Source organism: Parasteatoda tepidariorum, chromosome 11 (genome assembly GCF_982258835.1).
Source record: "Parasteatoda tepidariorum strain Cologne lab strain chromosome 11, Ptep-v5.0, whole genome shotgun sequence".
Classification (NCBI taxonomy): Eukaryota; Metazoa; Arthropoda; class Arachnida; order Araneae; family Theridiidae; genus Parasteatoda; species Parasteatoda tepidariorum.
Genome location: NC_141765.1, coordinates 99,439,207 through 99,464,059, shown reverse-complemented (window position 1 = coordinate 99,464,059; position 24,853 = coordinate 99,439,207). Strand labels below are relative to the sequence as shown.

General features: G+C 27.4%; 1 protein-coding gene across 15 annotated transcripts in view; it reads left to right on the top strand.

Moving 5' to 3' along the window:
• Positions 1 to 24,540, top strand: part of LOC147802003 (uncharacterized) — a 33,444-nt gene extending 8,904 nt beyond the window's left edge. For 6 of the 15 annotated variants that reach the window (XM_087155048.1, XM_087155049.1, XM_087155050.1 and 3 more), the window contains 6 exons: positions 666 to 752; positions 2,996 to 3,084; positions 6,167 to 6,265; positions 10,216 to 10,424; positions 13,383 to 13,631; positions 18,052 to 24,540. In XM_087155048.1, the coding sequence (XP_087011174.1) occupies positions 3,007 to 3,084; positions 6,167 to 6,265; positions 10,216 to 10,424; positions 13,383 to 13,506 (510 nt within the window). In that variant the 5' untranslated portion in view covers positions 666 to 752; positions 2,996 to 3,006 and the 3' untranslated portion in view covers positions 13,507 to 13,631; positions 18,052 to 24,540. Of the gene's footprint in view, positions 1 to 665; positions 753 to 2,995; positions 3,085 to 5,706; positions 5,733 to 6,166; positions 6,266 to 10,215; positions 10,425 to 13,378; positions 13,632 to 15,224; positions 15,300 to 18,051 lie in introns of all 15 variants that reach the window. The other 9 variants (XM_087155051.1, XM_087155053.1, XM_087155052.1 and 6 more) reach the window with 6 other exon arrangements.
• Positions 24,541 to 24,853: the final 313 nt, after the last annotated feature.

The window sequence follows — 24,853 nt, the reverse complement described above, 5'->3', positions numbered from 1 at the left end:
TTTTTTTAGGAAATTAGCATTTCAAGTTTTCATTTTTTAGTGATAATGTATAAATATATGAAAATATCCTTCCTTCCTTCCTCAATGGCACGACAGCCCCGGGTGGGCCCTGGCCTTCTCAATCAACTTCCTCCAGGCCTGTCTCTGCCTGGCAGTTGTATATGAAAATATATTTAAAAAAAATAGACATTACAATTAATAAACTATTATTATGAAACAATATGTAACTATAGAAATGCCTTTAGATGCTTTCTTTTATTTAACAGCAAAAGTTAGAAAACTATAATGAACGACAACCATTGAGAAATTTTTCTAACTTTAAAATGTTATTTTTTAATATTATGATAAATACCAAGAAAATGTATGAATTCTATATTTTTGAACACAAATAATTTGCTAGCAGTGTAAATTTTGACAGTTATTATCAGAAAAGTTGTTGAACATTCAACTCATTTCGTACAGAAAGTGTAAACATCAAAGTTTTCATATCCTTTAGTTGGGATTTATGAGATCTGTGAGGTGGGGAATTGTTGCTTCAGCTTTCAGTAATTAATGCCCTTCTTCTCTTAAGCCCTGAAGTGCACTATTTATAATTAAAAATAAATAAATAGAATATCAATGACTACCAATATGTAATTTTTTTCCTTCTTCTCTATGCTCTATAGGACCAGGTTTAGATGTGCCTGCCCCTGACATGGGTACCAGAGAGAGAGAAATGGGTTGAATTGCCAACATTTATGCCCAGACTATAGGTAAGATATTATATTTATTTGCTTACTTAAGAGGTAGTATAGGACTAATATATAGATTTAAAGTAAGAACTGTTTTGTTAACGTTTTTTTTTTAATTTTATTTTTATTTGAAATGAATCATTCTTAAGATTATGAACAATTCGTAATTCAAACAGCTCAATATAATCTCCTCTGACCAAGAACATGTTAATGCATGACAGGGTTTGCCAAGTGGGCCCACTTTGAAAAAACCCGCCTGGGTTTTATTGGGTGGGCCCACCTTGAAAAAACCTACTTGAAACAATAAGTGGGTTTTTTCAACAACAACAAAAACAACAAATTTTTTTATTAAAACTTAATGATGCACATTTAATTCTATATAATTTTTTGTGCGGAGTAAATTTGTCAAATAGACTTGCATGTTTCATATGATTAATTTTTTAATATTTGTAAAGTAAAGGAAACACTTGAATCTATAATTTTATAGTAGTATTGAAAACTTTAAGTGGGTTTTTTCAAAAAAATATTTTAATGAAATTAAATCAAATAGAAATTTAGATAATATAGTCTGAAGAGATCAATTTTTCAAATTTAGTTGCATTCTTTATATATTAATAAACAGGTTATTATTATTAATTCCTATATTTTAAAAAAATTGGAATTTTTTTTTCTTTTTTTTAGTAAGGGATACATTAACAAATTTAAACAGTTTTATTTTTCTGGCTTTAAAAAATAAGCTAAAACTTTTTATAAGAGAACTTTTTAAAATTATTTATCTAAAAATGAAATTATTTTCCTAGGATTAATTATTTGAAAAAAATGGGACATGTAACTGATAATTATACATAATTTTAATTTCACTTTCTATTAATCTTATTATAAAAATATGGAAGTCCATTAAATATTTATTTCGGTTTTTTATTAAGGTCAGATGAAATTTTAGTTTTTACTGATTATAAATATTTACTGATTATAATTTTATGATAGGTAATATGTATATATATGTGTTTAATAAATATAGTAAATAAATGTGTGAAAGCAAAAAGATTAATCAACTTGTTCCTTTTTCATTTCTGCATTTATCTTTTATAATGTTGAGTAAAAAATTGTGAAACTTCATGTACTTAACAATAAAGAAGATTCAAGTATGTATTGGTGATAATGCGTTATTTAAACTTAATATAAAATACTTATGACAAAATTAAAATGACTTTTTGGATTTATTTCTATTTTTAAGCTTATACTACACTTTTTAATAAAAATATTTACACAGTAATACTTAAAGCTTATGAGCACTAAATGAAAGAACCCAATTTGGTTTTTTCAAATAAAACCCAATTTCCCCCCCAGGTTTTTTCTAAAATACCCGGGTTTTTTCAAACCCTACATGATCTTTCACAACAACTTTTTTGCCCTCCTTATTTTAAGAAAAAATATTTAATCATTAAAAACTTTCAACTTATCTTGCTGGTTGGTAATTAATGTATTCATGAGAATGTATTGATCGAAGTATCAAATCTGAAAGAACATAAGTTAATAGAAAGAGAGCAGATGTGGAAAAACATCTGTGTGAATTCTTTTTGTTTTTTGTTTACCAAGTATTACATAATGAGCCTTGATCTCATTGCATCGTATAGTATTTTCTGACATTAATGTTTCTTTAAAGTTATCCTTGTCTACCAAAGCTACTGATTTCCTATCTATATGCAGTAAACAGAAAATAAAAATTTCTGATTTGTCTGGAAGATTCTTTATCATAAATTTCTGTCGGTCAACAGTGTATTTGAGTGGAACTTTTTTCTCAGGAACTTCAAGCATTATTGAAAATTACTTAGTTGAAAATAGATTTTAAGAAAAGAAATTTAAAAAATTCTACTGTTTACTCCTTATGATCACAGTTAATAGAGCCACTTTTCAAATACAGTCTTTAAAATTTTATTTATACTTTCAATAATTCCGAATTTAGAATCTTTTATTCCCCATTCTGACTTGTTTTATGCCACATTCCTTAAAATGGTTGATTATTTTGTGATACGCCAGACAATTGATCATTACTAAGTTTGATTTAATCTGTGGAAGATTTGAAGAAGAGAAAAAAAAACGCACTTACTCATATTTTTCTTGGATTTTTTTTTCTAGCGGAATTTATAAAAAAAATGTAAGTTTTTTTTGTTGTCAAAATTTATGTATAACAATAACAATGCAAGTTTATATATAACAATAACAAGTATTTTCTTTAATGTATGCTTTTATCCTCTTATTAGGTCATACAGATATGAATTCCCACGCTTCTATAACTGGTAAACTAATCAATCAAGGTGATATACACGGAAGAATTTCTGCAACTGGAAGAGTAAGATTCTTAAAATGACCCTTTTTTTATAAATGTTTTTTATCAATCTGATACTATGTCAATGTGTTATGTCTAACAGATCGCACATATTGTGGTAAGCATGATTCAGAAATAATACAGTAAAACCTCTCTACAACAATATTTTGGGGACCCAATAAATATATTGTTGTAGAGGGATATGTTGTTATACGAGAGCTTACATACTTTAGGGACACAATAAGATTTTTTTTAAATTTAAATGTTATATATGTATTAACTGTAAATACGTTTATATATTATGTAAAAAAAAATTTTGCAGATTGTTAATTATGGATAAAAATATTAAAAACAATTGAAATAAATCCAGAAAATAGGATCGTAAACATACCTGAAAACCGTTTTTAAAAATAATCTGATATTTTTGTTTGTATATTCATTTTTTTTTTACTGTTAAGTCAACCAACAAAGTATGCATTGAAACCAAAGCAGGAATCCACCCACCCTCTACAGAAAGAAATTCTCTTTCAGGTGTGATGCTTGCGGTCATTCGTGATCAGCTTTTAACATAAAGGGTAATGTTGCATCTGTGACTCCTTAAAGAGATAAGGGAGGCAATTCTAAGAATGGAACTTCTTGGGGTGGTCAGCAGTGAGTCTTCGTTTGTCAGAAAAGGTGGAAAAAATGAGATTTTTTCGCATTGTTTGAAAACCAATAATAAATGGAGAAAATATGGTTGAAATTTGGAGAAAAAAAATTATTTTGCAGCGGTCTATTGCTTCAGAGAATATCGTAATATTGAGAGAAACATAACATTAATTCATATGCAAGTTTGTTGGGACCACGAAATATTAACGTAATAAAGGGAGTTATTGTTCTATTGTCTATGTTCTATTATTAGGGAGTTATTGTTGGATATTGCAGTAGCAAGAGTTCACTGTATTAAAAAAAACCTGGTCAATAAAGAAAAATTGTATCTCTGAAAAAATGTTCATAGTGAAATTTAAAACTTTTATTAAAATGAAATGTCGAGAGCAATTTTTTCCGAACAGAATCAAACCATTGCAAAGAAAATGAAACACAAAAAAAAAAATTTAAGCTAATAAGCTTAAGAATAAATATAATTATTAGGGCATTGAATAAGTAACATTTGGCTACATCTTTACTCGACTTTCTCGTGTGTATCTTCTGACTTATTTTAGAGAAACATAATGAGAGATTTCTGCAAAAGTTATGTTGTTTTCTAGGCAAGAAGCTGCCCTAGAATTGATGTCACATTTCCAAATGTTATCATGAACGAGGATAAATTTAAAATTATCTTTACTTTTCTGTTACATTAAATTTGGTGTATATGTGTTTGCTTTTAATCAATTTCTAACTTTGTTTTTGGGAAGTGTATTAGAAATTTTAAAAGTTATACAGAATTACAATTTTTTCTAAATTTTCAAACAAATAAAATTGGTAACTATTTTATAAAATGTAGCAAATAGTAATTTATTTTCAATTTCTAAAATTGTTACCAAGCTTTTTTTTTTATCTAACTGTTTAAGTTAACAGCTGCCTAGCTAACAAATGGTTACAATTTATCTAAACATTATGTAGTTGAAAATTTTACCCTTACATTTTTATGTTTTTTTAGTATAGTATCCTTATCTTTAGTTAACAATTTAACTTTTTTCTTTTTAAAATTTTAGCGTTTTGCTTTTTCACACAAGAAACTGATTATTCTTACTTTATTGAACAAACAATAGCCGTATTTTAATCGTTTTCGTATTCTTATTAATATTTTGTATTTACCATGTCACTTTTTTTACTTTTTCTGAGTAAAGTATAGGGATGTATTTTTCTTCTTTTATTTATTTTTCACCTTCTATTTGTTCACTGATATGCGTATACTATGCATTTCCCCCTCAAAACTCAAAGAGAAAACGAAGTCAGCATGCCCTTTCTTTATGTTTGCTTGACAGCAGCTTATTGTCAGAAAACAGATTCTTTCCAACACATAGTAGGAAATAAAAACATTTGTCCCTTCCCTGCATCCTCTCGACCTAAAAATTTACTCAACTTCAACCTCTTATTCAACTTCATAAATTTACATTTTTGTTTTTTCCTCGATCGTTCTAGTTCTAAATGATGAGAAAACTGATCAAAATTTTTATAACCTATTAATTATGAAACTAAAATGTTTTGTTTGCAAGTGCAGTATTTTTGTATATAGATTTTTATTCATCATGTTATTGTGTGAAGGAAGATGCAAAAATGTTATTCTAAACCTTTTATTTTTATTTGAAAATGAACAATATAAAAGTTACATGGATAAAATATTTATATCTTTAATTATCTAGGGTAACTTGAACAGGGTTGCCACTCTACAAGGAGAACAGGGGAAAACTTGGAAATGCCGGGAATTTTGTTTCTTATTTTCTTTTTAAAAATGGTGACCTCTCAATGCATAATCTATGGGATATTTAAGGATGATGTTTCAGCTACATTAAACTATTTCATTTACTATAGCATTAAGTATGTTCAGCTGTTCCAGCAATTTAAATTAATAAATATAGTTAGCTCACACAAGAACACAGAAATTAGTGTGTTTCTTCTTAATATATTGCGTATAATACGTACAGGGAATTTTTTTCTCTCCAGATTTGAGTGGCAACTCTGTTAAAATGGTATTATGAAAGGACAGTCTAATGTAGTGATCTGAAAAAAGATTTTGGCACCTTCAATACCTCTTCAACTTAATGCTTTGAAAGTGTTCCCTAAATTTCAAATATGATATCATTATTTAAGTTTTTAATCTGTGCTGTTATAGTTTTTTTTAATGCATTGATAAAAAGAATCATTATCAAATTAAAAATTAGGATGTCATATAGAAACTATAAATTTTATTGTTCAAAGAATATTTATGGCTTATAAGTTGAAAAGGCTTGGAGCCATGCTCTTTTGGCTTTGGTTTACTAAAACTGAATGTTTTTTTTTTAATGCAAACAAACAAACAATTATCTTTTTTTACATTTGTACAATTTTGGTTGTTTTTATTTTACAAATAATTTGAAAGTAATAATAAGAAAGTGTACTCAATTATGATTATTTGCATTTTCAGGGTGTGTATCACGGACTGGACAATTTTGTGAATGAGGCAAGTTATATGAGTATGATTGGTACAACACCTGGATGGGGGGGGGGGACATTCATCGTTCAAGTTAGTAACATTTTTTTAATCAATATTTTCTTCTTACTGAACATATATATAGTAAATACATTGCTCTAGTTAAAATTTATACACAATTCAGTATGTTTTTTAAGCTACTCATTTATATCACTACTTTTGATTCTTATTAATATTATACAGAATTGTTCACTAAATTAAACAGGCAAGGTACTTTGTTGTGAATGACCAATAAGTATTAGCTGTTTTGTAAAAGGACAGCAGCTTTGTAAATCTTTTTGTATTTTAAAGTAATGTTTATGCTGTCATCAAATATATCACTCTGTGCAAAATTTCAAATAACTTGTTAAAGTAGTCATATAGCTGGAATGGTGAAAAGCAAATTGGAGTTTAGTTTGATGTTCATAATATTCACTGTTTGTTATGTCATTTAATTGCATAATAATTGTTATGTCAATATATTTATTCTTTGATTTAAAAAGAAAAAAAAATTGTTTTATACTTCATCACCTTGTACTGCACTCTTTCCTAACTCATAATGTAAAATCAAAGTTCAAGCTTATATTATCTTTCTAGAGGAGTAACATACCTTTTTTATAACTCATTAAGTGTTAATTAAGGAGAAAGATGTATAGGGGAGGGTGGCTCACCTTGGGACACTTTTTTATTTTCATTTTATTTTGATCAATTATAGTCAAAATTTTACCTGGTATTCTTGTAACATTTGAAAACATTTTTAACTAGGTTTTGATTTTGTATCTGCCATAGAAAAGATTTTAAAAATGTTTAGTTACCTTGTTATTTGTCCCAAGGTGTACCTCCTAGTGGGACAGTGAAAAAGATGCGAAAAATTAAGTAGAAATTTTCTAAAAATAGTATAACTAAATAAATTTACATTAATTTTGTTAATAAAGTTTTATTTTGTTAATTTCAACTTCTTGTATGCAAATCCAATTGTTCAGAATCAAATACCAAACCTGAAGAATGTTCAAAGCTTTGCTCTTCTTAAATTTTAGCAAAATGTCATTTAAATCTATGTATGATTTGTCTCCTTTTTCGGGATAAATAAATGTTGCAGATTGATTCACTCTTCGCAAAACTGATAACTCTTACTCATCTCCATCAACTCTTTCAACACAACCTGCAAAGGCAACATCAGATCTTTTACCAGCAAATTTGATAAGAGCAAAATCTCCAATATGTAATCTTATTTCACTACTTTTTTGGAGATGAACTTTTTTCTTATTGTTAAATATTTTGTTGTCACTTTCACTGTTCATTTCATTTAAGCTGCAAGCATCATCATCACTGTTATCATTGCATAAATCACTAATTAATGGCTTTCTTCTGGATGTATTTCTCACTAATTCAGAGAGCAATAAATCCTCATTTTCCCAGATTTTTTTTTTCATTCTCTCATGTTGGAGGAATGTTCATTCGGTTTGGCGAAGCACACTCCTATGTAAGTGCATGTGCATCGCATATTGTTAATCCCTAATGGTACCTGGAGGATTGTTACATTTTTGCAAATCTGTATATTTAAAATATATGGAAAGTTAGAATTTGGCTGCTGTTTTTTTTTTAAAGGAAATAAAATGGCAGTTTAGAGTGGTCTTACTAATACTGTAGAATTCAACAGCTTTCGTATAAGTCATTTCCCCTGTTAAAATTTGCGGCAGCTTTTTCAACATTGTTAGCAACAACTGCTGCATTATTTTATACTTTTTGATTCTAATTCTTGTTATTAGTCAAGTCTAGTGAGTTCCTAAAATAAGAAATAATAACTATTAATAAACAAAGATTATCTAAATTAAAAAATGTTTTGCATGCACAATATCTTTGTGTTGAAAATCTTGTTTTAATAAGGATTAATTTTGTATATGTAGGTGGGTCACCTTCATCTGTCCCGCACTATATACTTAATATGAAATTTTAAGCTATCATACTTTTAGGCTTAGTATTAGAACAATTAAATTTGATAACTTCTAAAGGGAAAGCTTTATACTTCATTATATTATCCTTTATTAAAAATAACTTCATTAAAAGTTATTTCTACAACTAATTAAGCATTTATATGAAAGTAATGAAACATGCTTTGAAAATAAAAATCTTAATAAATTCCTACCTGCTTAATCAATAGAAATAAAATATGTTCCAAGGTTAGGTGATGCTGAAATTTATTTGAATCTAAAAGAACTAAAAGATAATTTAAAATTTAAGGCCAAAAATAAAAATGTCCCAAGGTGAGCCACTCTCCGGTACTATTTTACATTAAGCATTCAGTTATATTTTTTACCTACTTGCGAGTACATTATGAAATTCCTATTTCAGAAATAAATTATTTGAATTCAATAGTTTTAAATCAAATTAATTTTTCTAAATGACTATGCATAATAAAAACTCTCATAATAAATGAAATTTACAACTCACTTAGAATCTGATTCATTTTTTACACAGTAAACCAGTTTTTTTTATATTTTAATTTAATGTCTTTTAAAAAAATTTCATTTGGAAAAAGTAGGAAAAGTCACATTTTTAATGCTTCTAAAACTAAAGTATAGTGAATGAAAGAAATTTGATTTAATAAAATCAGAAAATATAATCAAAGGATTATATTTATTAGAAATTTTCTTTTTACCAGTTGGTCAACTTTCAATCATTTTTCCTTCAAAATTTGATATATTTTTTGCCATTTCTTAATTTTATCATTTTCTTTCAGATTTGATTTGAGGTGTAACAGGGTGTGTAGCTTTCTTAAAAAGTGCTTAAAGGTGTTTTTAAAAAGTGCTTAATTTTCCCTTTTTGAAAATGAAATTTCTTTCTTTACCATGTCGATTTTCGCCATGCATTACGCAAAAGCGTGATTTTCTCATTATTCTATTCAAAGTTTTCCTAAATCATTGAACCACAATCTATTTCGGTGTACTCTCGGTTCATAACGTATGAAAGCGCCAATCATTTTACATGTTTGATTAAATACTTGCTTTTGTGCATCTACTCAGCTGATTTTCGATGAGATTATTGCACTCTTATGTGCAACTCTGCTGCATTTTGCAAATTATTCTCAACTTCAGTCCTCATTCCCACCCTCTGATATCGAGTAAAGAAATCTCTTGATCATTTTATAATGACTAATGTAATCAAGAAAAGAGTTCATTGTCAGAGACTAGTTATTTTATTACAATCATTTAAAGTCTTTGAAAATTATTTTGCACTTTGTTAATGTATATAGTATTGCTTATTTTTTATTAAATGATTTGGCTACGCAGCCTGTGTAAAAAGTTTCATATTCAGGGGTGATTGTGTTCCGGAAAAGAGCCGGATTTCCGGATCTTTCGAAGTTTCCGGAAATCCAAAGTCCAGATGCTTCAAGAAATCATCGATTACATATATTTATAAAAATTCTTGTATATTTTATTTAAAAATATTAGAACTAGAATTTATACTTGGCATCTCTTTCATTTGTAAATATTTTTTCTGGTAGAATGATAAATATGATTAGAGATAAAAGTAAACTTACACATAATTATTCATTTAAATTATGCTGCATATAATTCATTTATAATATCATGTTTTGAAAATTTCAATTATTTAAATTTATAAAGATATTAATTTTTTGAATGATTTTGCTCAGAAATTTTCAGGATTTTTGAGTTGGGCCCACAATCACCCCTGCATATTATATCTTATAATATTGTCCAGGTTTCCTCATTATTCTTGCACATAATACTTGCGTATTAAATAGTGTTTTGGTAAAAAATAAGAAAAATAAAAAAGACAACAACAATTTGCTAAAAGTCTATTAAAATAACTAACACTATATAACTATTAAATTAACTAAATTAATTAAAAAACACTATTAAATAGTGTTTTGGTAAAAATTAAGAAAAATAAAAAAGACAACAACAATTTTAAATATATATTGGTGCCTGAAATACCTTTGTACTAAATTGAGTAGATAATAAATTTATAATTTTTTTTAGGTGTCTTGGATTAGGTTGAAAGATTTTCATCTGTTGACTGTTGGGGAGTATACTTACAAGAGTAACACTCGATTCCAAAGTGTCTACATGCAAATGAGTAGTAATTGGGCACTCCAAATTAAATATCCACAATTGGCAGATGAGGGATTATATGAGTGTCAGGTCACCTCCTTCCCATCCAAGAGTATTTACTTTAGACTGGGTAGTGGGTGAGTCATTTATGATCCAAATTTTCTATCAATATTTGCTTGCAAAACTTTGTAAGAATGGAGTTTGGCTTAAATGTCCCTTTTTTTTTTGCCTTAATTTAAATTTATAATTGAAATATTTTCCCTCTCTATTATGTGTGCTATTTCTTACACGTTATGTTATTATTTTTGGTAAAGTATTTTTTCATATACATATAGCAGTGTTGCCGAGTGGAAGGATAAAAAAAACAGATCTTAGGCAGGGATAGAGAGTATAAAATTTATTTATTAATTATTAGACAGAGAACCTTCACGAAATGTTGTGCTTCTCATAAAAAGTTAGGGAAAATCTTGCAAAATAAATCCATAAAATGTTTCATTTTAGGGAATAAGGGAAATCTTAGTAATTGTAATTGGTTTATTAAATAGATCGCACATTCCCATAAAGAGCAAAGGGAAAATGTTTTACTATTAATTCATGCATGCTTTAAAATATATATGTATGTGTGTATATATATATGTGTGTGCGAACACATTAAACAGAGAAGAAATAATTCAAGAAAAGAGAGATTATTAAAGAAAATTGAGAAGTTTTATTTTTCTGCACATAAGCTGCGAAACCCATAAAATAAGATAAAATACAAAAAGAAAAAAAACAAGGGGAAAAATTATTCTTTAAGTAAAGCATTTTTTTTTTGTACTTCTTACATATTGTATTGATGTATTTTGCTTCATACAATACAATATTAGAAAGGACTCTGTTCTGTGGATGTAATCATGTAAGCTAACAATGACATTATATATATTTTAAATTTTTTGTTTTCCAACTTTTTAATTTTTGTAATATTTTTAAAAAACTTTTATTTATTAATTTTTCTCCTTTTCCTTAAAATTTTTTTTTCTTGTATTATTATACACATAAATTTAGTAATACATATATGTATTATTAAATTATTACTATGTATTACTTTTTGTGCTGTATGTATACAGTAGAGTCCTGATTATCCAAGTTTTCGCTTTAGCCGAGCTATCACATATTTCAAGGATTTTTTGTTGTTGTTCTATTTTATTTTTAAAACTACCACCAAAAAAATTCTGAATTTCATATTGGACACTCAAGAAAACGAAATTCAGCACTTTTTGATCCAATGAAATGCATTAATATTGTCAATAATGAAAATGAATCTCGCTAAGATGAGTACGACAGTTACGATGAAAATCAACATATAAAAATCTCTCATGCAAATGGACAGGTACAGATTTATTTTTAAAAGCTATCGAAAGCTCTATTGAATATGTAGAACGACAAAAAGAGTCAACAACAGCCTTCCTGTTATCTCTAAAAAAATGGCGAAACATTGCTACAGAAAAGTGCCAAAGTAATGTAAAACAGAAAAGGATTAAGGACTTTTTTGAGTAAAAACTCTTTCATTTTCGTAAAGTATGCTCTTTAAGTGTTTTTAAGTAACATTTTAATTATAATATGAATTGTATGTTGTATGAATTGTATGTTATGTACTCATATAACTTTAGTATTTGTCAAAAATATTGCACTTCTCTCCACTCTTTTTCTTTCCTTTTTTATACTCGCATTAACTGAGTTAGTTGTGGTTCACATTTATTCGAATAATCGGGACTGTACTGTACCCCGACAGAAATATAGCGACATTGTTGCAGAACGTTACCGAGTTCATGCAAAAAGATTTTTCCTTTGAAAAATAAAAAGCAATTACTTTTCTTTTCTACCGAAATTTACAACGTAATCTTCTTAAATTTTACGTAAAATTACTTATGAATTGTGCATTTGAGTGTTTACTTCATGGTGCATAGCGTTTTTAAAAAGTGCATATTTTCAATTTTTGTGATTTAAAAGCTTTTTAAAGGTGCTTTTTTCATTGGCTGTTTTTAAAAAGTGCTTAATTTTCCCTTTTCAGAAATGAGATTTTTTTTCGTGACCGTGTCGATTCGTGACGTATCATGCAAAAGCATGCTTTTCACATTGTTCTATTCAATGTTTTCACAATTCATTTCGCCATACCGTCGGTCCATAGCTTATGAAAGCGCCAATTATTTTACATGTTTGATGAAATACTAGCGAGTCCGTATCTGTGTCTACTGAGCTAGGTTCGGAGAGATTATTGCCTTCTCATGTGCAATTCTGCAAACCGAAAAATCTCTCAATCATTTATAACGGCTAATGTAATCAAGAAAAAAGTTCTTTGTCAGAAACTAGTTATTTTCTCATTATCATATAAAGTCTTATTTGTATATTTTATAAAATCTTGTTGTAAGTATTATTTTGCACTTTGTTAATGTATATAGTGCTTAAAAAGTACTTAAAAGGTGTTTATTTTTTGTTGAAAGATTTGGCTACGCACTCTATACTCTTTACGGCCATGATTCTGTCGAATTTTTAGCAGTTATTGTGATTGATTTCTCCTTAGTTTTGAAATCCGATATATTTTATACGATGTCATTTATTACTTACCACAACGACCTAATCTCGAAACACACATTTGAGGAGTCCGATTCGCATGATTTTGTTGTCAATCTTTCTTTCGGCAATTACTACTACAGATTTCATGATTTTTAATTATGTTTATTATTGTGATGATTAGTTACTAGTTACAAATTGCAAAGAAGGAAATAATTTGTGCATCCCCCCTAAAAAAATTTAAGAATCTCACCCATAATATTAGAATTAAAAATTATTACATGTTCAATTAAAAAAAAAATCATTTAGTTTTTTTTTAAACACAGTGCTTTTGTTATTTTAAATGAGTAACATATATGTTTGTTATCATTAAAAGTATCTTGCAGAAAGATATTAGTATCAGAGAGGTATGTCCCAGAAAGCCCGAAAAAATTCTGCCACAGGGACTGTATATATATATATAATCATTCCCTTATTATTACAGAATCTATTATTGACTTTTTTTTACTGATTATTTTTTAATGTTTCACAATACCTGAAGCTAGAATAATGGAAGGTCCAGGTATGTATGCGGAAGTAAGAAGTTCCATCAACCTATCATGTGCCATTGCGGACAGTCCAAAAGCCCCAGCTTATGTATTCTGGTACAGTCACAGTTCAGAAGAGTAGTGGAAATACTGCAGTCAGTAGGCTAAAGCTCAGGGACGCACAACCGGAACCGACGAATTCAGGAAACTACACTTGCTCTCCTTCGAATGTGGGTGCAGTCAGCTCCATTGTATATGTGGTCAAAGGTGAGAAACCTTACCCTTAATACTCTAACTGTAGTCCATGCCTAAAAACGGAATCTATAGCAAATATTGAAAGAAAATTGCGATGTCCCCTCGTATATTCAGAAATGTGGTTTTTCTGTGTTTGTTTTTTAGATTGTAGTGTAAGATTAAGTTTCTGGGGTCTCTGTCAAAAAATCTTGACACATTCACAGGTGTTCGAATAGGAGATTCTCCCTCCTGTCTACTTTTTAATATTGCACTTGAGAGAGTTATTCGTGATTCAGGCATCAATACCAGTGGTCACATTTTTACTAGATCAGTACAACTACTTGCATATGCTGATGATGTTGATATAATTGTTCGTTCCCTGCCTGCCCTGAAAGAGGCATTTCTTGCCATTATCCCCTGCAAGGCAAATGGGCATGGTCATAAATGTAGAGAAAACAAAATATATGTTATTCTCAAGAAACAGAGTCCCAGACCCCTATCTTGAAATAAACTCTTATAGATTTGAAACAGTGAGGAGTTTTACTTACTTAGGATCAATTATTACCATTGACAACAGAATTACTCCTGAAATAAGAAACCGACTCTATTTGGCGAATAGGGCTGTCTATGGGCTGAGAAAATTTATTAAATCTAGGTTTCTTTCTAAAACAAAGTTTTTAATCTACAAAACTCTTGTCCAGCTAGTCTTGACATACGCTTCTGAAGCTTGGACAATGACAAAATTGGAAGAAAATTGTATCGCAATATTTGAGAGAAAGATCTTGCTGGTTATACTTGGTGGTGTAAATGAAAACAATAACTGGAGAAGGAGATTTAACTTTGAACTGTACAAGATTTATAAACAACCTGATATTATTAAGTACATAAAAATAAATGGAATGAATTGGATCACCCACGTGATTCGAATGAGTAAACACAATAAAAAAGATACTGCTTTTTAGACCCACTGGAAAAGGAAAGTGGGGAAGGAGGCGGTTGAGATGGGCTGACTCAGTGGAGTCTGATTTTCTCGCAATTAATGAAAAAAATTGGAGATCAAAGATAAATCGGAAGTCGTCATGGAGAAATCTGCAGAGGAAGGCATTGTCTCACATTGGGCTGTCTGGCCAACTATGATGATGATATTGGTTTTTCTGTGTTTTGGCAGAATTCCTTTTTATTTATTTTTTCAATTTAATTAAAGATTATCTCTTTCCTGAATTCTTGAAAAAAGATATGTTTTTTTTGCGCTTTTTAGTGTATATGCAAAAACAATTTAAAATTACTTTCAGGTGATTTAAAATCACAGGTCGTAATTTGTATTCACAATATTTTGAATTGAAAACCATGATCTATATTCATGGGAGTTCAAATTACACATCACAATTCATATTCCCATGATTTATAAATTTCACATAAGGATTCCGATTTATCCAATTTAAAATCAAGATTTTTATCAATTTAAAATCAAGATTACACAATATAATAAAGAGTCTCGCATTGATATATTTATTTAAAGGCTATTAATATTCTGTGGAAATATGTTTTCTTCTTTCACTTTTTAATTTTTTGCTCAAATTTATGTATTTTTTCAATTATTTAAAAATTGTTTTGCATATACTTTAGGTATCCATTTTCTGCTTCTTTGGTTTTTACTTTTCTCATCCAGGCTACCTTTATTTCCTGTCCTGCAAAATTTTGGTAAATTCCTAACATTAGTTTTAACTATTCAGTTCACAGCCTTTATTCTCTTGGTATATTAATTTGCTACGATAAGATAAACTTTTAATGGTTCACTGTTAGTTGCCAAATACACTTGTTAATTTCTTCAATTCTGTAAAAACTCTTAGATTGTCAATTAGTGCCTTCTTCCACTGAGATTTTCAAAATTTAAAGATGACTAATTAAAATTATAAATTAAATTAATGTCAAACAGTTAGGTAAGACTTAAATAAGTTCTTTCCCTGAAGAATCTCAATTTCATTGAAAGTGTAGCTTAGAACTCCTCTTACACTAAGTTCTTCAATTGAAAGAAGAGTTGAATTTCGACTCTTGAAATAGGCTATATATTTTGATGCCATTAAACTTTTCAAAGTTTTTTTTTATGCTTAAACTTTTTTCGATTTCAATCCTTAATTTTACTTAATTTAAAAAGCCTTAACGCTTTTATATAAAATATTATATAATAGTTCAAATACTAAGTTATTGTCAAACATGAGGATGTTATATGCACTATGTTATGTGCTTTAAATGTTCACTATTTATGCAAAAATACCTTTCTATTTTTAAAAATAACCTAGAATAATTTTTGTTAATGAATTTTAAGACGTCAGATTATTGTTAACCATAAACTTATAAAAAATTATCGGAATAGCAGTCACATCTAATCACTTTATTATGAATTATGTGATTTATTAGTTTGAATTATGTGATTTACACTATGTAAAAGTTACTAATTATTACATGATTAAGACTATTAAATTGCCATGTGTAAGTAAACTGCATTTTATTTCAAAAATATTTCATAAAATCATTAAAAAATTATTTAGAATGTTTGCAAATTATTTTGAGGATAGATAAATATGATTAAAGCACTTAATTTTTTTATTCTTTGTTAAAATAATTGTGCTATTTCAATTGTTACATTTTAAAATGCATCTTTCCTTTTTCTTAAATTCATTCTCAACTTATCTAGAGTTTCATTATACTGCAAATTAGTGAAGCTGAAAAATATTCCATTTTTAAAATTTATTCTTAGATTTTATCCTTTGTGTTAATAGATTAGGCAGAGCATGTTTTTAATGGCTCATCTCATCAAAATAAAGATTAACTGTATTCTGAATCATTTAGCATAAGGCTGTTGCTCAAGGTCAACTCATTACAGTCAAAATTTACAACAATCACACAATTTTCTCTGTGTCTTATCCCTTTAGAGAGACCGTAAAAAACCTTTTTTTTATAGTATCTCATAGTTACGACTCTATTGGATTTTTCCAGTTTTTCCTGGTCTACTGGTTTAATAAAAATTCTCCTGGTTTTTTCACCTTTTAGAAAATTCGATAAAATTGAGTAGGTTTCGTAAAAAATCCCAATTGAAATAGATATTTTGCACATATTATTACTTCCTTGAATATTAAAATAAGTATTATATATAATAAAGGTAGTCTCTTATATAAAAATCAGTTTAAAACTGCTTTTGACCTAAAATATTCAGTTTATTTTTATCAGAACTCCCTTTTTAAATTAATTAAAAAATACTTTAACTACCTTTGATGAATTAAATGCCTCTTACTATTCAAAATTGTGTGTAAACATAAACATTTTAAGTTCATCTAATGTCAATCCTAGATACGCAATATTGCATTCTTTCTATTTTGATAACTATAAAAATCTCTGAAATTCCCTATGCGTAAAGTATTTACATTATGCAACAATTATTATGAAATTTATATTTCTTAAAATCTATTGGATTTTTTCCTATCCATCTTGGCAGCTATGGTATCTATATTAAATCTTCCTAGTATTGTTGTAGTCTACTGAACAAAGTATTTGAAAATTTGGGGCGAATTTTTGTATCGGGGCCAAAATTTGCTCTTGTAGACACTTTCCAAATTTCAGGATGATACGTTCAATGATTCTTGAGTTATGAGAGAGACAAACAGGCAAACTCTTCCTTTTATTATTATAGATAATACAAAGTATACCCCTTTTTAAAAGAACATACCTGCCAAGTCTCCTGTTTTGTAACGAAGACTCCTGTATTTTAGGACTATCTCCTGTTTACCTGTATATTCTCGAATTTCCCCATATTTATTGAAGAATTTTTTAAAAAAATGTTTGATAAAATATCCATTGATGGCTAAAATACTTCTCTTATTCATCAACAGAGGGTGCTAATGCCAGTACTGCAGTATGTTGAGTGTTAATTGTTTAACTTGAGCCGTGATGGCTCAAGGGATAGAGCGTTCACCTTCTAATGAGGTAAACCCAGCTTCCAATCGAGCGATGACTGGTCGATACACATTCCGCATCCGGCTGGCGCCGACCACAGTTCTGAAATATCCTCAGTGGTAGACGGATCAAGGATTAGATTCCCCTTCCTTGATGGGAGGTTCTCGGTTTCTTCCTCTCCATCTAACTCAAATGCGAGTTGATTGCATCAAAAAGCCCTCCTTAAAGGCAAATTTCTCCCACTACTTGATCCATGGGTTCTCTTGTCTTCTGGATTAGGTACAAAATTATAAGGCAACAAAGTTGAACATCACTAGTCGTTAACCCAAAATTGGGTCGGTTAGTAAAATCTTTGTTAATTTATTTCTCCAATGTTGGCAGGTATGAGTACTGTCCTAACATATAAATATATTGTTTAAATTCAAACATGTATTACTTATTCCTTAACATGCAAATTTATTATATAAACATATTTTTTATATGAAGTGTTTTCTTTTTAAAGGGTACAGAATTGAGCAGTGGAGAAGTAGATCTATGTCATCCCTCACTGTTTTCTTTCCCCATTTTGGAGATTATTTCCTTTCTTGTGGATTATCAGTGCAGCATTTATTGGATCGTATCATCCAATTTTTGACTGGAGTGTTTTCAAATTGCAATTTTGTCTCAAGCAAGGAAAGTTCCAGACTACTTTATTTCCCATCAAGTTTTGATTTTTCACATCCAAACTAATAATAGCATTAAGATTGTTCAGAAGATATTCCAAAATAATTAGCAATTTCTGCTCCTAATACTACTTGAAAATGATAAAATACTATTAATATTTCTTTCAAAGTACATAAAATGCTAGTGGAATCAAAACCTTCAAGTAAATTTTCTATGTTTAAATTCCCGTTTAACTTTTATTTTATATATAAATGAAAAACGAAATTTTATTAGAATTACTATCTGATTAGTTGAAGTTATTTTAAGATGAATTTTTTTTCTTTAAATAAATTTTAGCTTAAACTGGAAATTTGTGCATGGTTTAATATAAGTATCAATTTAACTTCCTATCATTTCTTTACATCATCTCAATATTTTTTTGTATGATGTTAGAAAAGATATAAATTCATTAATCACCCATTATTACTGTCATTCTCATTTTTTAACAAATCTTTTAACATTGCTTGCCTTTGTTCGTTAAAATTAACTGAAATTTATTTATTTTAGTGTTTGAGAAGTTATTGCTTAAATTAAAATTTGGTTACATATGATAGTTTGTTACGTTTTTACTTTGAAAAATCTCATTTGTGTTTATGGAGAACAGTTGCGCTATGTAGTTATTAAATTGTTATTTATATTATACAGTTATTAATTGATGAATAACATCCCTGTATTTTATTCAAATTCTTGTTTTAATATTTTATAAGCAGTTCAGACAGGTAAATTGCAATTTATTTTGGAATATCTTTTCATGTGTTTTACTCTAATCATGTCTTTTTATAGAATCTCATTTTATTTTTTAAGAAAAATTGTATTTTAGTACATTGAAATGTGATTTTAGTGACTATTTTGATTTTGTTTATTCTCTGAATTCAACTTGTTTATATATATTTGCATTTACATATTTTTGTTAACCGTTTTTCGAATGTGTTATGTTTCCCCCTAGTATTTATTTTTAATCTTATTCAGATTTATTATAATAGACTAGTCAATTACTAGTCATGAAAAAGTCATTGAAGTTATATGTGTTATAATTAGGGTTGCAAGTTTGTCAGGGAGTGAATTTTCATGCTGATTTCCATGATTATTATTCTTAAATCCAGAATTCTTTTGAAGTGCTGTGATTTGTGCAAAAATTGTTTAAACAGAGAAGTTTTTTCACATTATTCTAATTCAACAACACTAATTCTAACAATAATTACTACTTCTCTGCAGCTTTAAAATTGATAATTTTTTATTGATGAAATGTTTAGGAAAATAGATCAATAGCAATTTCACATGAAAATAGTTCAGAGATAGTCCAAATCTTATTAAATAAGGTGGTCTTACTATCTTTTCAATTGTAAATTAATAAGAGCAACATGCATTCCAAATAGTGCAATAAGCTCTTACTTTACCAGAAATTAATTGAAATGACAATTAACTCAGTGGCACAGGCTTTATGGCCAGGACTGTGAAATTTATAAAAACTTTGCATTAAAAAATGTATAGAAATGTTAGCAAACAAATATTTGATGAACGGAAAAACATATCAAGAATAATTTACCAATTTGCAATATTCCTTTGAAAATCTGTTTATATGAATAAATTTAACGTTACATAAAATTAAATTAAATCTAACAATTTTTTCTGCTCTTTTATGTGCTTATATTTGTATTCCTCGGAAATTTCTAAATTTTATGTGAAATTTGACGACAAACTTGCAACCCTAATTATGATCAATTTAAAAACACATATAATTCGTTGTTAAATGATCAAAAGAAATTCTTGATCTTTAAGAATTCGTGAAATAATTTTTCAGCAAACTGGTTTTTAGTATTTGTGTTTCGCATGTCATGTTGTTCTATTTGTTTATTATTTAATTAAAAGTTAAAGCAAGCCTCATTTATAATTATCAATTTAAAGCTTTTTTTTATTAAAATGTACTGTTATTTTATTTATTCTGAACTCCCTTTTTCAATTAAAAGACTTTTAATTATCTTTGATGAATTAAATGCCTACTGCTATTCAAAATTGTGTGTAAGCATCATACATAGCATTTTAAGTTCATCTAATGTCAATACTAGTTGGGCAATATTGCAGTGTTTCTATTTTGATGACTTTAAAAATCCCTAAAATTCCCTATGCGTAAAATATTTAGTACATAATGCAACAATTATCATGAAATGTATGTTATTTCATAAAATCTACTGGATTTTTTCCTATCCATGTTGGCAGCTCTGTTAATCATGATTTATTTAAAAAGAACTTTTGTTAGACTCTCAATTTGCAGATAAAGTTTAAAAAAAACTTTAAACAAGTATCTAAATAATTTAAATATTTTCTTTTTGTGAAAAATAGTTTCACATGCTTTTTTATTGTGTTTTCATTGTTTGAACTGATAGGTATTTTCAAACTTTTTGTTTTTTTTTTCCTACTCCCATGCCTGATAAGGGATTCTATTATCATTTCTAATTGCTTTGAGTAATTTTACTCACACTTATAAAATAGACATAAAAAGGTCAAAAAAGGATTTCAATTTTCCCACACATCCCTAGTCCCCTGGGTATTGTATAATTAGGGTTCTACTCTAATATTTTTCATTGCATTTTGAAGTGTCTTCCCATTGTATTTCAAAAGTTATTTTGTTTTTGCCAAAAATATGTGAAAATAATTTTATTTCCTGGTTGTTAAATTTTATTAAAATAATGACCGTTCCTAATCTGATTCTAATTTATTAGTGAAATTTTGGAGTTGAATAGTTTAAATAAAGTAGAAATTGTTTTAAAAATTATTCTATTAAAACTATCATGATAATCAGAGTTTATAACATACCTAATTTTGAAAATTTTCCAATTAAACTTTCTTTTTTTTTATATTACATTAAAATGAATGAAAAAGTACTATTATATATTAATCACAATTAAAATCTGATAAATTACTAGCCTTAATACAGTCGTAAAGCATTTTATTTAAATATTTACAATGAATGTGTGGCAAAAAATTTTGTACTTAATTTTTAAAGATAAAGATTGTTAGAGTCTGTAGAAATTTGATAACAGTTGCTAAAAACTTGTTATGTGTTTTGCTCTTTTGCAAACATCTTTATCACGTGCTTAATTTTTAACAAATTTTTTATAACAATTATTTTTGACAGTTACATGAAAAGTGCAGGTCTTGGTATTTATTTTTAATTCACAAAGTACATATTATTTTTATTTATTAATTTATTTTTGGTGTCATTGCATTAATTAAACTAAATACAAACACTATTTACCCATAAAACATTTTTTAAGGTTAATTATTTTATATGCAAAATGTATTCAATGTTTTTAACCAAATATGAGTTATATTTGGAGATAAATTTTATTATGTAAGGTATACTTAATTTTTAATAACATTTACTGTCAAGGAAAAAAGTTTTTTTATTTTAAGTAAAAGTTATTTTATTTCAGTTGTGTGATCATTTATTAAGATTGTGTGTTCTTATGTTTTTTATTATTTTGCATATTTATTAACGCTTTTTATTTAAGTTGTGGCTTACTTATGTTATAATTTGTGTGTAAATAATTAGTTATTACTAGCATCTTTAAAGCTTTTTAAATCTTGTAGTTAATGTAACATATTTCTGAAAATAAGCTCATAAGCTTGATAAAGCTTATTTTGTACATTATAGGTTAATTTTCAAAAAAATCATACCCAATCAGAAGTTTACATTTTAACAGTTTTTTATTTGCTTTTAATTAGTGTTTCATGCTAGCAAGTTTATTTGTACGTAAATTTCATGTTTGTAATGTTTTAACCAGTTATTTAAAAAAATAATGAAGTTTTATCATCTTTATTAATGTGAAACTGTAGTGTTGTTGTAGCAATACTTCACAAATTGGGATAAATCATAATTGGTTATTGTGAATTGTTTCTATAAGGTGCAGATGACTTACTTAACACAACAGAATTTAAGGAAAATTAGAATATTTTTGAAATAATCGATTTTATGTATAAATATACCTAGTGATCTTGTATTTTGTGTGACGTGTAAAAACTTTCTACTTTCAATATTATTTTTGAGTTTTATAAAAATTTCAAAAAATTTGTTTATTTCATTTGATTCCAAAAAAAACTTAAGCCTGTTAACTCTTTTATTAAAAATAATCATTCATTATATCAGTTATTATTATAGTAATCATTTATATTATGTTATATAATAGTTATCATTTATATTAGAATTATCGTTTAGTAAATAATATAATATGATTAATAATAATGATTATTATTTAGTAATCTTTATTATTATTAATCATATTATTATTACAAAAGTAATATATTTCTCATAATATTTTTCAGTTTGTTTTAGTTTAACATTTCTGTTTATTTTCTCTTACTAATCTTTAATTAAATTACTTATTAAAATGTTCAATATTGAATTTCTGAATGTTTAAAGGCACTGAAGCATAACACAAAGAATTTAATTTTACATGCCTGATTTTTGCAATGTACTGCCCATTATGAATCTACACATTTTCGAGGAGTACGTTTAAATTAAATCTGACTTATTTGCAATTTCAGTCTTGTGTATTTTTGTTGTACTCATTTTTGTTGATTTGTTTTGTCATAAATTTGATTTTCCTGTGTTTTGTGTTTAAATCTTTTTTTTTTCTCTACAAATTTCTTTCAACTTTTGTAAATAACAGAATGGGGAAAAAACTGAAATGTTGCTATTTGATTGAAATATATTTTTTAACTTATATATAAAATTTATTAAAGAATTGTATCCGGAAATAATAATCTGACCTCATGAGCAATTTGCTCATTTAAATTAATGCTTTTTTCTTTCATTGAAAAAAAAAAGTATAATTTTGCTTTACTTTATAAAGATGAGGTTTTTTATTAATCTCTTTTTTTAATTGAGTGCTTCTTTAATATATTACAGGATTCATGAAGTCTTGGTTAAAGACATGTTTCAAGTGACCTTTTTATTATGAAGTCTTTTTAAGAAAATAATTTTTTGCAAAATGCAGTTAAACTTGTCATTGATAAAAATTATTTATCTACAGTCAATTTGTAATAACTCAAGTCTAAAATGACCAAGAAAAATAAATTGGTCTTTCAGAAGGTTTGGCCCTTCAAACATTAATTTTTCATTTTTATTTATTTTTCTTCACAGAGAACTGATTCTTCAGAGACGAAAAAAAATTTTCAAAACAGGAAGAAAAAAAATTTTGGTTTGAAATTACCCTTAATATTATCTTCTTTTTTTTTAAGTAACTATGGCTTTTTCAAAATATTTTTGGGAAGTAAAGTTTATATATTGTTAAAAATTTTTTGTTAATAATTTGAATTTGTACAATTCATGTATAAATATAATAGCTTATGTTCTAAAAAATAATCAAAATTTATTGATACAGTTATAATTTATAAAACTAAATTTCAGTTGCATTTTATAAACTTAGGAAATCCTAAGTAATTATCAAATTGACTTATAAAGTTATTTATTATATTTAACACAACAGAAAATGTTACTGTTGATTTTTTTACAGGGAACTTTAACTAAATATTGAATTGCGATTAAAATTTTTTTATTTTTTTTATAAACTTGTATTAAAATGAGGCCTTTTAAAGATGTCGCAATTCAATAGTTTTACGCAATGTCTTCATTTAGTTGCGTTTTTCTCCGTTCTCAAAATCCGTTAAAAACATCAAATAATAAAAATAAAAATTCTGACGACATATTATCATATATAGATAAAATGTAGTCCAGAATTGTAGAAAAGTCTAAGAATTTTATTTTTGAAATTTCATGAACTCGATGATAAAAAAAGTTTGAAAAAACAAAGGTTTAAAAAATCATTTGCTCTAAAGATTACGCCTTCACTGATATCTAAAAAAAAAATTTTTTTTTTTAATATGTTTTGCATATTGGCTTATAAAATATTTTACACGAGCGGTTTATTAACAATGTAAGATATAAAAGCTGAATTAATCATATTTCTTATTGAAAATGCATATTAACTAAATCCTCAAGGATTTATGCATTATCAAGACTTCATGTATCTGACAGAGCAATCAGATTGTTAAATGAAATCATTGATACGAACAAAAGGTTCCATTTTCTACAAGTTTTTTCCCCATCATTTCTCTGGTGTTTCTAGTTTAAGAAGATGTAAAATTTATGAAAAGTTCCATTTATCTCTTTTGTTGTTGTGTCGTAATATATGTACCGTAGTTGATAATAAATTCTCTTTCCCTTTAATGTAAGAATTCAGTTCATTGTTCCTGTACAGAAAGGTGCAATAAAAGTTGTTATTGTAAATACTTGCCTCATTGTTTTTCTTTGCTAGTTGCTCTCACTCTGATCGGCTTCTAACGCAGCAATGTGAAAGTTCAATCTGTTGTGTGTTAAGGTGATTGTGGGTCCTCTCAGAGAAATTCCATCCAGCAGGTGATGTCATAACAATAGATCCATCAAAGGGGGAATCAAGTGCAGACTCCGGAATTTAAAGTAATGTCCATCACCAAACATTTGGGGACTAAAAAAGTGTGAGGAGCATATACATATATAGATATAAATTATTAAAAAAAAAATTTACAATTTAATGCATTTTGCATGACAAATTTCGTCAAAT